This window comes from Aptenodytes forsteri, unplaced genomic scaffold (assembly GCF_000699145.1).
Source record: "Aptenodytes forsteri isolate BGI_AS27 unplaced genomic scaffold, ASM69914v1 Scaffold371, whole genome shotgun sequence".
In the NCBI taxonomy this organism is placed as follows: Eukaryota; Metazoa; Chordata; class Aves; order Sphenisciformes; family Spheniscidae; genus Aptenodytes; species Aptenodytes forsteri.
Window position 1 is genome coordinate 2,403,714 of NW_008795322.1, and position 12,635 is coordinate 2,416,348.

At 35.6% G+C, this 12,635-nt stretch overlaps 1 protein-coding gene across 1 annotated transcript in view; it reads left to right on the forward strand.

Annotated features, from left to right (window-relative positions):
• DIAPH2 (diaphanous related formin 2) overlaps nt 1-12,635 on the forward strand; it is a 263,767-nt gene that overhangs the window by 14,901 nt on the left and 236,231 nt on the right. Inside the window, exons 2-4 of the mRNA XM_019472249.1 lie at nt 5,226-5,258; nt 7,705-7,881; nt 9,414-9,518. Of these exons, the coding sequence (XP_019327794.1) occupies nt 5,226-5,258; nt 7,705-7,881; nt 9,414-9,518 (315 nt within the window). The remainder of the gene's footprint in view (nt 1-5,225; nt 5,259-7,704; nt 7,882-9,413; nt 9,519-12,635) is intronic.

Genomic DNA, 12,635 nt, shown 5'->3' on the forward strand with positions numbered 1-12,635 from the left:
CTTAGCAACAACTAAAACATCAGTGTGTTATCAACATTATTCTCATCCTAAATCCAAAACACAGCACTGTACCAGCTGCTAGGAAGAAAATTAACTCTATCCCAGCCGAAACCAGGACACATGGTGTGGAGGTGCCCCTTTCCTTCATCCCTTGAAGATCAGACAATGGCATTTGTGAGGGGGAGTGTCCAATATGATTAACAGTGCCTCTGGCCTGTTTTCCCCTCCCTCCTATTTGGGCGCAGCTTTGAGGCACTCAAATCTTCCAGCACTATGATTAAAGAATTGGTGCCCTCTGCTGTTAATAAATACCAACTTGGGTGACCCTCTGGCTTTATTTAGCATGAGGAGGTGTCTAACTTCTTTTCCTAGTATTGGTCATTTCTGGATGGTCAGTATCCTGGGGAAAAAAGTAGAGTAATCGGGGAAAACCAGGCAGCTTCCTGGTTGGGAAGATGGCTGCCATCCTCCAGTCTAACAGTGCTGACTCTCTGTGTGCTACCTTTGTGCTGTCAACATGAATAACTTTCCAGCTTCATTTTAGCAGCCTGGTGTAAGGTGTTCACAAGCTCCTTGGTCTCCCTTTGTAGCGCCTCAGGGAATGTTTACCTTCAGGTTAAAGATTAAGCCTCAGTTTAATAATTTAAACAATACATATTTAAGGATTTTTTAAGTGAACAGCTGCAAAGCAAACAAGAATTTTCTATGTGCTGTCATATAGACCAAATGCAAATGTGTGACAATAGTAACAAAACTATTAGTTTTGCTAATTTCAACTACCTTTGATATACCTGATGGATTACAACAATCATTTCAAGCTCTTTTTGAAAGCATAGTGAATGCTCCTTGAAGTGTCAAAAAAGTTACTATAAAGCAAACATTTTGTGAATTATATTTTTACTAATTTTATTAGTAATGCCAGGTATACTTTGTCATGGATAAAGATCTTGAAAGTCCTAAATGAGTGTGTAGTTCTAGTTTCTGCACATCAGCTAATGTGACTCAGGTATCTTTTCACAATTTCTTAAGTACCTTTTTACATTTAATTACAAAATGGAATATGTTAACAGATGGTTAAATTTGTCTAATGGGAACGTTACTCATTCTCTGTACTGACGAACGGAGGTTGTAGGAGTGAATTCTATTTTGTGGCTGTAAGACCTAGACTCACTGCTAACAACTTTTTGTACTTCAGATATTAACCAGTTTTGGGTTTTGTCCCTTTAAATTCCTTTGGTTCAGGTACTCATATGGGAAGTTACTCCCTTCCTGGTTGCATGCAAATTTATTTACAGCCAGTTAAAAAACACTTATCCTTGAGCCAAGTTTTACGAAGTCTTTTGCAGGTGTTGTAGTCCAGGTAAATTTTAGAAAACAGTCATATCATCTTAGTTTAAAACCAAGAAAGTTAAAGAGAAGGTCAAGTTTCTGTTTTACTCTTAGAAAATTAGGATTGCTAGCAGCAGTTGGAGCTGTTATCTGAAGTTGTAGCCTGTGTGCAGAAGTGGGTATTGCAGCTACCATGATTTGCCTGAGTGGTGTGCCGTGGAGTGAAAATTGCTGTTAAGTTTAGAAGTTACCCAGCTGAACATTGTTTCATTATACATGTGGTAAACTGTGAGTTGCTTTTGATTTTATTTTTGTTGTGGAAGTGAGAGTCTTGACTGTAACAATTAAGAACATGGCAAAGTAATACTTAAATATAATGGAAAGATCAATCAACCCATGTAAATGCACCTTAATGTACAACTCATGTCCAGCTCAAGTGATCTGGAAGGTTTTATTAATACATAAGTTAGAAAAAGATTAAAAAAAAAATAGACACTGTAAGTTTTGCATTAAAAGTTAATGCAATCATCTCAAGTCATTTAATTCTTTGAACGTTGACATTGTTACTGCAGTAGCCTGAACTGAGCTTGGATGAGGAAATAGTGATTTTTATGCCAATAAATGTAGTGAACTGTGGTGAAAATCTGTCCACTGTTTTTATGTGAGAGATTTCAATTACTCTGAATATTAACATGGCTGAGACTGACCTTTTAAGATAAAAGAATAATGCGATGCAGTTGCATTAGTATATGCTATGATTTTTGTGTGCCTTATTGTCATGATCTGTCAGTACTTATGCAAGTAGTGGGATACTTACAGTAAACTAAAATTGGGAGGAGTAAATAGAAATTGATGGACTGGAAAGACTACATTTGAAAGGGAGAAGCTCTGTCACTTAGGTCTTCTAAGTGATTAACTAAGTAAATCAGTAGGAAATAGTCCTTTGATACAGGAGTTGATGAAGTTCCATGCTTTGCATTGATATTAAAAACTAGGAGAGAGATATGATAAGCTGTTGTCTTAAATTGTATGTGTGCTAGATATATAAATAATAATTTGATATCCCTCATCTCCAAATGATTTATAGGTATTTTTGCAAAACCTTTGCTTTTGGGCTGCTTCTAAAATCAGGGAGTTAGTGTCTTTAACAAGCTAGGAAAGGGTTGATTTCTTGTGGTGCTCTGGCTGTCTTATAGATGGCTGAAAGAATAATGCTAGAGGTCTGACTACAAAAACTGCGATATCTTAAACTTCTTCCTGGGGAGGTAAACTAGTTGTGGTTTATGTTCTTAAATCAGACTGGAAGTGTGACTTCTTTGTTAGTATAAGAGACTGTCAAAATTGTGTGTCAATGGGAATCTGCAGGTACATAACTACCTTGCCTTTGCCTCCAGCTACTTGCAGTTTCTCTTCTACCTGTTAAATGTGTTGCTTATCTTGAGTAGCTACTGGCAACAGCATAGTTTATGCGCCATAAGGAGATCTGGGAAGTGAGCTTGAGATGTCTGAAAAAATGCTGTGTGGTATTTTGCTTTAGTATTCTGTATTTTGCCCAGAGGAGTTTGAGTGACAAATGCAATATAAATGTAGAGATGGAGTAGATTATCCTGTTCCAGGTTCTGGGAGAGATTGACAGTACTTAAATGAGAAGGAGGAAAAAAAGTATTTCTAGTACAAGTGACTGCTAAAACAGATACAGAGTTTTAGAACTTCTTGCTTACGTAGCTGTCTCTGGGTTGAAGTCATAGTTAGTCTTTACTTCATTTGGACTTCTTGCTCAATAATCTCCATTAAAAATAAAAGGTCTGTTTACCAGAGTAAGGACACCTTAGTTTTCATTTCAGGATTAGAGTATTGCTTCCTCTTTTAACTCCATACTAAGTCCAGGTAACGAAAATACAGGAGAGATGTAGCTGTAAGGAAGAGGTTTGAGATATGGCAGTTAGGAAGGTGAAAGGTTGGTGTCAACATCTGGAGTAGTAAGAGAAAAAGATTTTATCCTAGCTGTCTGTACTGGGTCAGGCTGGAATGGAGTTAATTTTCTTCATAACAAACTGTATGGTGCCGTGTTCTAGATTTATCAACACTGTTTTGGTCACCAAACACCGCCTATCCAGTGTCAAAGCTTACTGTTTCTTAGTGTGCTCCCTGCCTCCCCCTAGGAGTAGGATGGGGTGGGCCAGAGGTTGGGAGGGGGCACAGCCAGGACAGCTGATCCAAACTGACCAAAGAGATATTCCATATATACCATATAATGTCATGCTCAGCAATAAAACCAGGGGTGGCGGGGTGGGGGAGGAGGAGTTTTTCCAAAGTAGCAGTTGCTCAGAGGCTGGGTAGGTATTGGTCTGCTGGTGGTGAGTGATGGCTTTTGCATCGTTTGTTTCTTTATCTATTTTTTTTTCAGGGGTGGCGGGGTGGGGAGGAGGAGTTTTTTCCAAAGTAGCAGTTGCTCAGAGGCTGGGTAGGTATTGGTCTGCTGGTGGTGAGTGATGGCTTTTGCATCGTTTGTTTCTTTATCTATTTTTTTTTCCTTCACTTGTTAAACTGTCTTTATCTCAACACATGATTTTTTTTCTTGCTTTTGCACTTCTGATTCTGATCCCACTGCAAGGGAATGAGCAAGTGGCTGGGTGGGGACTGACCTGCCAGCCAGGGTCAATCCACCACACTGTCCTGCATACCTCTGAATGCTTATCTTCATTATACTTCTAAAGTATGAACACATTGCCCTTCATTCCCACCTTTGATGCCTCCTCCACTATTTGAATAGTCTTGCAAATGTCTTTGTTTCAGAAATACAATATTGACAAATGTAGCCAAGAGACAGAAAGTAGAATTAGAAGGAGCATATCTTCCACCAAGGGGAAGTAAAAATATTGTGTGGTGTATGTTGAACAGTTATCAGTTCACTTCCAGTAACATTGAACTCATCCACTGTGTTAACAATACACAGTGGTATGGGATATTGACTAGAAGCATCTTGATCATTTTGGCTGGTGAAAGCATAACCAAGGAATCTGAAACCTTGCTGTCCAAGAAAATAGGGTCGCTATTTCCTAACCAGTGACTTGCAGGGCTGTGTCGTTATGGATCAACTACCACACTTTTTCATGTACAGCAGTTCTTTTTGTCCCGGATTTGCCGCCCCCCCCCCCGGCCCCTGAAGTTCTAGACCTTAATTACCTATTCATGACTGCTTGGTGTAAATTGAGCAATGTTTATTGACTGAATGGTTCCTTGATATGATTATTGGTATGCAATATAGATTGCTTTTTTGGCCGTGAATAAAAATGTAATGTTGGTGATCTCTGTCAGTAGGATTTTACTGCTGTTAAGGAAAAAGTGAGAAGGTACTAGGGAGGGAGAGGTAGCAGCGACTGGATTGTGCATCATCAGTACACTGGCTTTAACCAGTTCATCTATCCATTTACATTACTCATTGTTAAGGAGAAATTGGCAGAAGGCTCAAGAAGCCAGGGCACAGGAAATTCTCCTCAACTCTCAGTCTCAAAAACTCTGTCAAAACTGAGAATGTTATATAGCTATCTGCTGACTCAGTTTGAAGTCCAGTAGTTCATGTTTGTTTTGGAAAGCTTTGTAAGAGATCCTACTGCATTTTTATGAAATAGTGGGGGTGCTAGAGCTATACAGGTTACAGGTTCATGAGTTAAATCGTCAAAAGACAAGGTGAAATGGGATGCAAGCCTACTTTTTCACACAAAATGCAGTAGATTCCATGCTCTTTTACCTGCAGTTTTGTTAGAACACTTACTGAAATTTCAAGTGCTTTTTAATGTTAGAATACATGAAATACAGACTATTTTATTCTGAAACAGTAGGTAACATTGTCTTTTTTTTCTTTGATTTGTGTGTGTGTTTTTTTTTTTTAATAGAATATTCAAATAAAAACTTTGGCAGATGATGTGGTAAGGTCTTTGTAACATCTTAATTTGCAATGGTAACTCCACGCTGCATGCTATTTAACTTCAAATGTTGTGGACAATATAACATGTTCTTATAAGGATATTAAGGATTAGATTTCGGAAAATTGAGTTACTATACCTAAAGATCTTCATTTGTAACTTCAGTTGAAGAAGAGTAATTAGTGATTTCTATTTGGATAAGCTTCATTGACCACATTCTAAACACTTCAGTAATACTGTGGATATGTTGAAACTGTTACTCAACAGTTCAAGTGTTACTTCTTTTGACCTTCTTTTTAACAGTAAAGGATCTGCAGTGGTTCTTCAAAGTTAGTTGCCACATGATTCAAGTGGAACCATTTTGGGTAATAAGTGTGTACTATATGTCAAACAACAAGTTTGTATTCAGTAGCACTAACTTTATAATTCTGAATACTTTGAAACCTGTTGTAAAGTATTTCTACAGAAACATATCAAAATTGATTTCAGTAGAATTATACACTTTTATTTTCTATGTATAATAGTTAAGCCACCCTGGCCACTTAGTTAATCATCACTTACATGTCTGAAATGAAGAAATTGTCTAGTAATCATGTAGAAGATTCACTTATGGTTTTAAACTGATCTCCCCGTTGCAATCTGATTAAACAAATTTGTTGTTAATAAGGTATACTTGAAACAGATCACAGTATGGCGAAATTGATTTTAAATTTTTTTTTTTTTTTTTTTTGGTGACTGCTGAATGGGCATTTCAATGTAAGTGAACAGTAAAACTGCATTTGATGTATATTGGCTAGTTTTGGATACTGCCTTTCAGGCATTATGTCATCTTTGGCCTTTTCAGTAGGCTATGCCCTAATTTTAATTTCAAAAAATGTAATGTAAACTATTCTAAGAAAGAAAAAATGGGATTAAAGTAAAATTCTTGCCTTGTTAAAGACGTTAACAGTATCCTTGTAGGTAATGTGTTTCTGTCCACAAATGTAAGACTTCTAAGGAAGAAGAAAACCCAAACCCCCTCCCGTCAAAAACACAAACCAAAAAAACCTCTAAAGAAATTCAAAGGGAATGCAGCTTATCTAGGGATACTTTCCCTTCAGAAATTTAAGGTAGTCTCGTAGGATCTCAAAAAACAACAAAACAAACCCAACAGCAAAACAAACCAAGAAAAAGAAAACAAAACAATAAAAGAAAAAAAGAAAAATAAAAGAACCTTTCTTCCCCATATTCCACAGCACTTGGTCCAATTTCTCCACTCCTGACTGGACTAAATGACTGACTGACTAAAATGAATCCAAATTTCCTACAAATGAAAATACTCCATTAAACTTTTCACACCTCACAGAGGTGGTTTAATTCTAGAAAATAGAAATGTTGGTTTACATGTCTTCGTAGAGATTGCAGTAACTGCTGTGAATGTTACTGGTAACCCTACATAAGCTGCTGTTAGATGAAAGCACATCTTCATAAGGCTGTTCAATGCCTGAAACAAATACACTAGTATTTGTTGATGCAAACAGTTAATTTAGAAAAATCGCTATAGACATAACGTTCTCAAAATGAACTTACATATATATATAGTTAAAGACAGTATTATTAAATAAAAAAATTCTTACTCTATTCAGAGTAGAGTTATATATTAATAAAGCAGTAATAAATGGCCTTATAAGGAAGGTGCTCTTGTTGGTTGTTTCCAATATTAACAAATTAACTGAGTAAGCATGCTTTAAAAAAAAAAAAAAGGTGGGGGTTTGGTATAAGGCATAAAACAAGTCAGCCTTAACTTGTTAAACTTCGTTGCAGACTGTATGATATGCTTTCACTAATGTCTGTTATGTGTATATAACTATGGATGGCTGCTTCTATGTGAGTAATCCATTACCTGGCTTTTTAAAATTATGCACTAATTTCAGGAGTCCGTACTCAAAAACACTTCAAGGAATTGTATACTTGGAGCATTAATTCCTCTACAAACTTTATTTTACTTTAGCAGGATTTTTTTATAAGCCTGATGAACTTGTGAGTACCTCCTTCCCAACGCTGGCTTTTTCAGTTGTCCTCCAAAGACTTATAGCTCTTCAGGTGAAGGAACGCTTGGACATTACCTTTGTGGTACCATATTTATTCACTATCAGGATAATTAGGGAGTAATGTGAGAAGATGAACTCAAGACTTTGAAATGCTAAGAGTTTAACATAGATGGTATACTTTTGAAACTGTGAGAAATAGTTATATTCCTTTTGCATGTGACCTGTCATGAATTTACCTTAAATGTTGTTGTCTTTCGATGAAAAGTAATCTCTGAATGTTAGGGTATTTTTACTTACAGTTCAGTTTGAGTTTTAACTCTGCTGCTTGGATTAACTAAAAATGTGTGTATTACTGCCATGTAATTGGCTGCTTTCCTGTATTTCTATTTCTGCTAATTTTTAAATGGATGTCTTTGCAGCGTGACAGAATAACAAGCTTCAGAAAATCAGCAGTGAAAAAAGAGAAGCCTCTCATTCAGCATCCTATTGACTCTCAACCTTCTATAAGTGAAATCCCTCTTGCCCAGGTGCTTGTTGATGAGCGTTGCATGAACTTATCAGAAAAAGAAGTTATGGATCTGTTTGAAAAAATGATGGTAAGATGATGTGCTACGTTGTTTTATGAGGTTTTAATTTGTTCTCATGCTAGCATTTATTATATAGTAGTGATTTTTCAAATGATGTCATTTTGGAAGTATTAACTATTTGGGAGGGCATAGCATAGCATAGGCCTGATAGACCTGTCTGAACTGGCACATAAACAATTGAGTAACTCATAGAATGCTAGTATTATATATGTTTAAATTACTTGGTCTACTTCTACAGAGAAAACAAAGGCAAAAAGCCAAAAATAAAAATCTTAAGCTGTTGATTGCTTCATTAAGATAACCTCTATAGACCTTGGTTGCAGTTGTTAGATACTGCTGTTGAAGGATCGTTTTTAATAAACTTAAGTAAATACCTTTGGGAAATGGTCATTTCCATTAATAAAAACTTAATGTATAGAAAGCTGAATTTTTGTATGGTCTTGAATATTTTCTATCTTAGGATCACTTGTCAAGGTTTGTGATTTTACTCACAAGCAAGCTTTTCTATTAGTAATACAGAAACAAACTTTTGAAGTAGGTGCGTATTAATTCTGCCATGCACATCGGTGTTGATACATGAAGTATCAGGAAATGCAATCTTTCAAGTATTATTAGAAATAGTTTTCTGTATCATTCTTGAAAAATGTTGTAAACTTACATACAGTCAGTATGGCCTAAGAAATGTCCCGTTCCATTGTGTAGCTCTACTCTGTTCAATGACGTTGTGAATCTCTTTTGAAAGATTGGATAAGTGTTAATTAATACTTGCTTGATTTGCTTGTTAGATTAAGGGATTAATTTTTAACTTTTCCAAGTAATGTTAATTGAAGCAGACAATAGGTCTGCTTCCAGAGACTAATAATTCTTTGAAAAAGCTGTTAGCTAGTAAGTTATTACAGTAACATTTACTGGTCTCAGTTGCTAATCTGAAGTTACTTTGACTTTTAATGGCAAGACTAGTCGCGACTAGTAATGACTACATGTTGTATATAATCGATTATTAGGTTGAAACAGGCATCTTCAGAGTTAATCTAGCAGAATATTTGGATTTTTAGGTTTGTTTTAAATACATCAGTTGGAACGCATTCACATCTACCCCTGCCACAAGCTAATAATCTGTGTAGTAACAGCCTTCTGATTACATGGTACAGGAATGGTGTCCCTTGTGATAAGATTTTATAAAAAACACAGGAACTTCACAAGAGTTAACACTTATGTGATCAACTTAAGGTGTAGAACTTTTCTGTTTTGTTCTCTAGGGTTTTTTTTTTTTGAGCCAAATTTCACTAATGGTAACTACCCTTGATGCAATTATAATTTGGGGTAAGTCTTGAAAACAGTGAACACTTGAAGTGACAGAATTAAATGAGAAAATTGGGTAGCTCAGAGTTAAACAAACTGAAACGCAGATAAGCTGGAAAAAGTCACTTCTGTTTGTTGAAAAATGAGCTATTTATTTAAGAAAAGGAGTGTAAAAATAACAAAGACTAGTAAAAAGCATGAAGTAGAATCTTGATGTTGTGTGGTCTGTTTCTTTACAGGAAGACATGAATCTAAATGAAGAACGAAAAGCTCCTTTAAGAGATAAAGACTTGACCACAAAACGTGAGATGGTTGTCCAATACATTTCTGCAACTGCCAAATCTGTAAGTAGTCACCTCTCCAAGACAGATGAAAGTAAGAAGCTTAGCTTTGTGAGTGTTATGTTTTTCAAGCTTGAAGCTTTCAATTTTTTGTCTGGATTTATCTTCTAAGAGTGGTAGGAAAAAAAAATAATAAATCTGTGCTTACTAATATACTTCTAAATGCTTGCAGCTGCGTCTGAAGGGTTAGTTTGTATTTCAGTTGCTGGGCAATGTAAGAACTTGATGCTTTCTCATAAACCACAAGAAATTGCAAATCCAGTGATGTAGAGTAATGGATGGATCCTAAGCATATTTCTGTGGAATTAATCGTATGAATTTTTGGTACCAGAAGTGCTTGGAAGGGATAGCATGTGTTCATGGCTTTAGTAATGACATACATACTGGATGTACAATTTGCAGTGTTAGAAACAGGGAATTAAAATACTGAAAATATATAACATTGAAGTAAAGTCAGTCTTTTAGATTAATTTGAATATGTTGAGTACTGTAGCTGGCTTGGAGACTGCATTAAATATTTGCTAAGAAACGTACTGAAGGTAAATAAAATGATTCCTTTAGTGATAAGATGATTTTAAAATGAATTTCAAATTATATTTTGAGTAGAAAAAAATATATTCAGACCTTTCATTCATGTTGATCATTCTCTGTACTTAAGTTGATTGATTAACCCTTAGTTGATGCATCCTTCATGTAGAATTTTTGAAGTCTGTCTGTTTTGGAGTGCCAGAAGTGTAAGAGAACCACTGGGTGCCCCAACATTTGTTGGGGTGGAGAAATACAATTTCAAGTAGTGAAGAGCTGCAATTTATTTTCTGCAGTGGGACTAATAGTAGCGGGACTGTTAGTACTAATTAGTTATAAAATACAACAGTGATGCTTCTTGTGTATTAAAAATCAACTATGGCAAATATAGTTCTTACCATGTAAAAGGAGAATATGACACAAAAATTCATGAATGTTGGATGAAACAGAGAGAAAGAGAGATATGTTATGATTTCCCTAGAAATAGGTTTTGTCCTGATTTGTGCCACTGTTTGTTGTATAAAGAATTTTAATGAATCTAGTGGTGAGTTCTGAGGAAGTGAATGTATTGCAGTATTGGGGAGAAGTGGTGGTGGGGGGGTAGCTTTGTGTATCCAAGGGGCAGCAGTGTGCTTCAAGTGATAAAACTTGCTGTCAGCATAGTTCTTCAGTAAAATTAGGTAATGCATATGATTTTCTTTGGAGATTAGGATGAATCTCATCTTTTTTTCACACTTAAGTTATTGTGTGCAATAAAAGGTTACTGGAAATGAAGACGATGTGTGGAATAATTGTTCAAATACATAACGGTAGTACTGCTAGCAGTTCTACAGAGCTGAGTCTGGGCGCTAAATACAGATAACATGAAATAACAATCTGTTTCTTAGTGAAATAAACTGGCAAATAAGATTATGTCGGTGTTTGCCTAATGAATCCATAAGCATGGACGACAAGCAGTAGAGTTGACTTGTTTTTCTTTTAACCTTTAAAATCAGCTCTGCAGAGTTAGATTTCAAAAAATTAAAGCTACAATGACATGCAATTATTAAATGCAAATGCTTTGCATTGAACATTATAAACTTAAGTGAGGAAAAACTTGCATTATAATGTGAAAAGGGTGATTTACGTTTCTGAGAGGAGTGATGTTCCTGCATGAGTTTATCTTAAACAAAATCCACAGTTCTTCAGTCTGTCCTGGAAGGAATCCAGTGCTTAAAGCATGGTCTAGCTAAACATACAAGTTACTGGAGAATTATTCGAGCTTATGCAGTGAATAAATGAAATTTCCTGTTAATATACTTAAACTATTTTTGGGAACTATTGATTACGTGTTGTAAGATTTTTGTCTTCACTTGATGATCAGTGTTAAATCTTAATTTTTTTCTTTGTAAGGAAAAATATTTTATTGAAGCAGTAGAAACTTTCACAATGGAAGTACTTGCAATTCTTTCCCAAAATGTAGCTGGACGATGGTGATCTCTTACATATATTGATATCGAAATGTAGCTGCCTCAAGTACCATAATTTTGTAGCTGAGTAAGAAAAGCATGGCTACCATTGCATGTCTAACTGCTGAAAATTTTAACAGATTGCATTACTGCCACCATATGCGCTGCAGCATGGGAAACTTAACAGAACTGGGGATACATTTGCAAAAATGTACTAACAATTTAAAAAAAAAAAATCAAATCCCAAAATGTCCTCATACATGAATATGCACTTTGAACTTAAGTCAGCGTCAGTATGGATGTTTTATACATATGCAAAATGTTTTTCCTAATGGAAAAAGGACTCGTATCAAAGTCTGTGTGCTTCAGTAAGTCCTCCTTGCAATTGAATTACAGCATTTGAATGGAATAATTTAAGATTGTTCAGAAATATGAATGACGTCTCCATAGTGTGTTACCCTAATTTAGCTTTTAAATAGCTAGCATCTTAACCAATTTAAAAAATATAAAAAGTAGAGCGCAATTGTAAAATGTTGGTTGGGATCTTACAATAAAGCAAAACCTCATTTTCACTGTTAATTTTGTCTTCTGTTTAGTTAAACTACTATTCTACTTAATTGAATTCAAGCCCTAACCAATTTTTACTGCATCATGAATTGTCAAACTTTCTTTTCTTCAGGCCATCTTCAGGCTTGTCTTCCATGAAAATGCTGATCACATTCAAAACGATCTTTCTTAAAATTTTCTACCTTTTTCTTTGGTCACAGATAATTGTCATGTCTTCCTTTTTTATACTGAAAATACTTGGACCTTTTCTTCTGCTTAGAGCTCACAAAGCACACTTAACAGTTGATGTGACTTTTCTTCTAGTTCATTTCATGTTTGTTTTAGTTAGGCTTTTGAGCTCTCTCCACTCATTTGAAAATATCAATCTCATTTGCTGATGTTGTCTTAACCAAATTATTTTTAAATTTGGTGCTTCATTTTCTCCCTTGTGTGCCATCTGCAGCATGTTGACCGTGCTTTTCTGAAACACTGTACTGTCTTCAGAGTTCCAAGTGAGAAAGAAACCTTGGTTTTCAAGGGACGAAAAAAAGCTTTCCTTTTCCTTGGGGGATGGAGGAAGGATAGAAGCTAATGAGCTGGA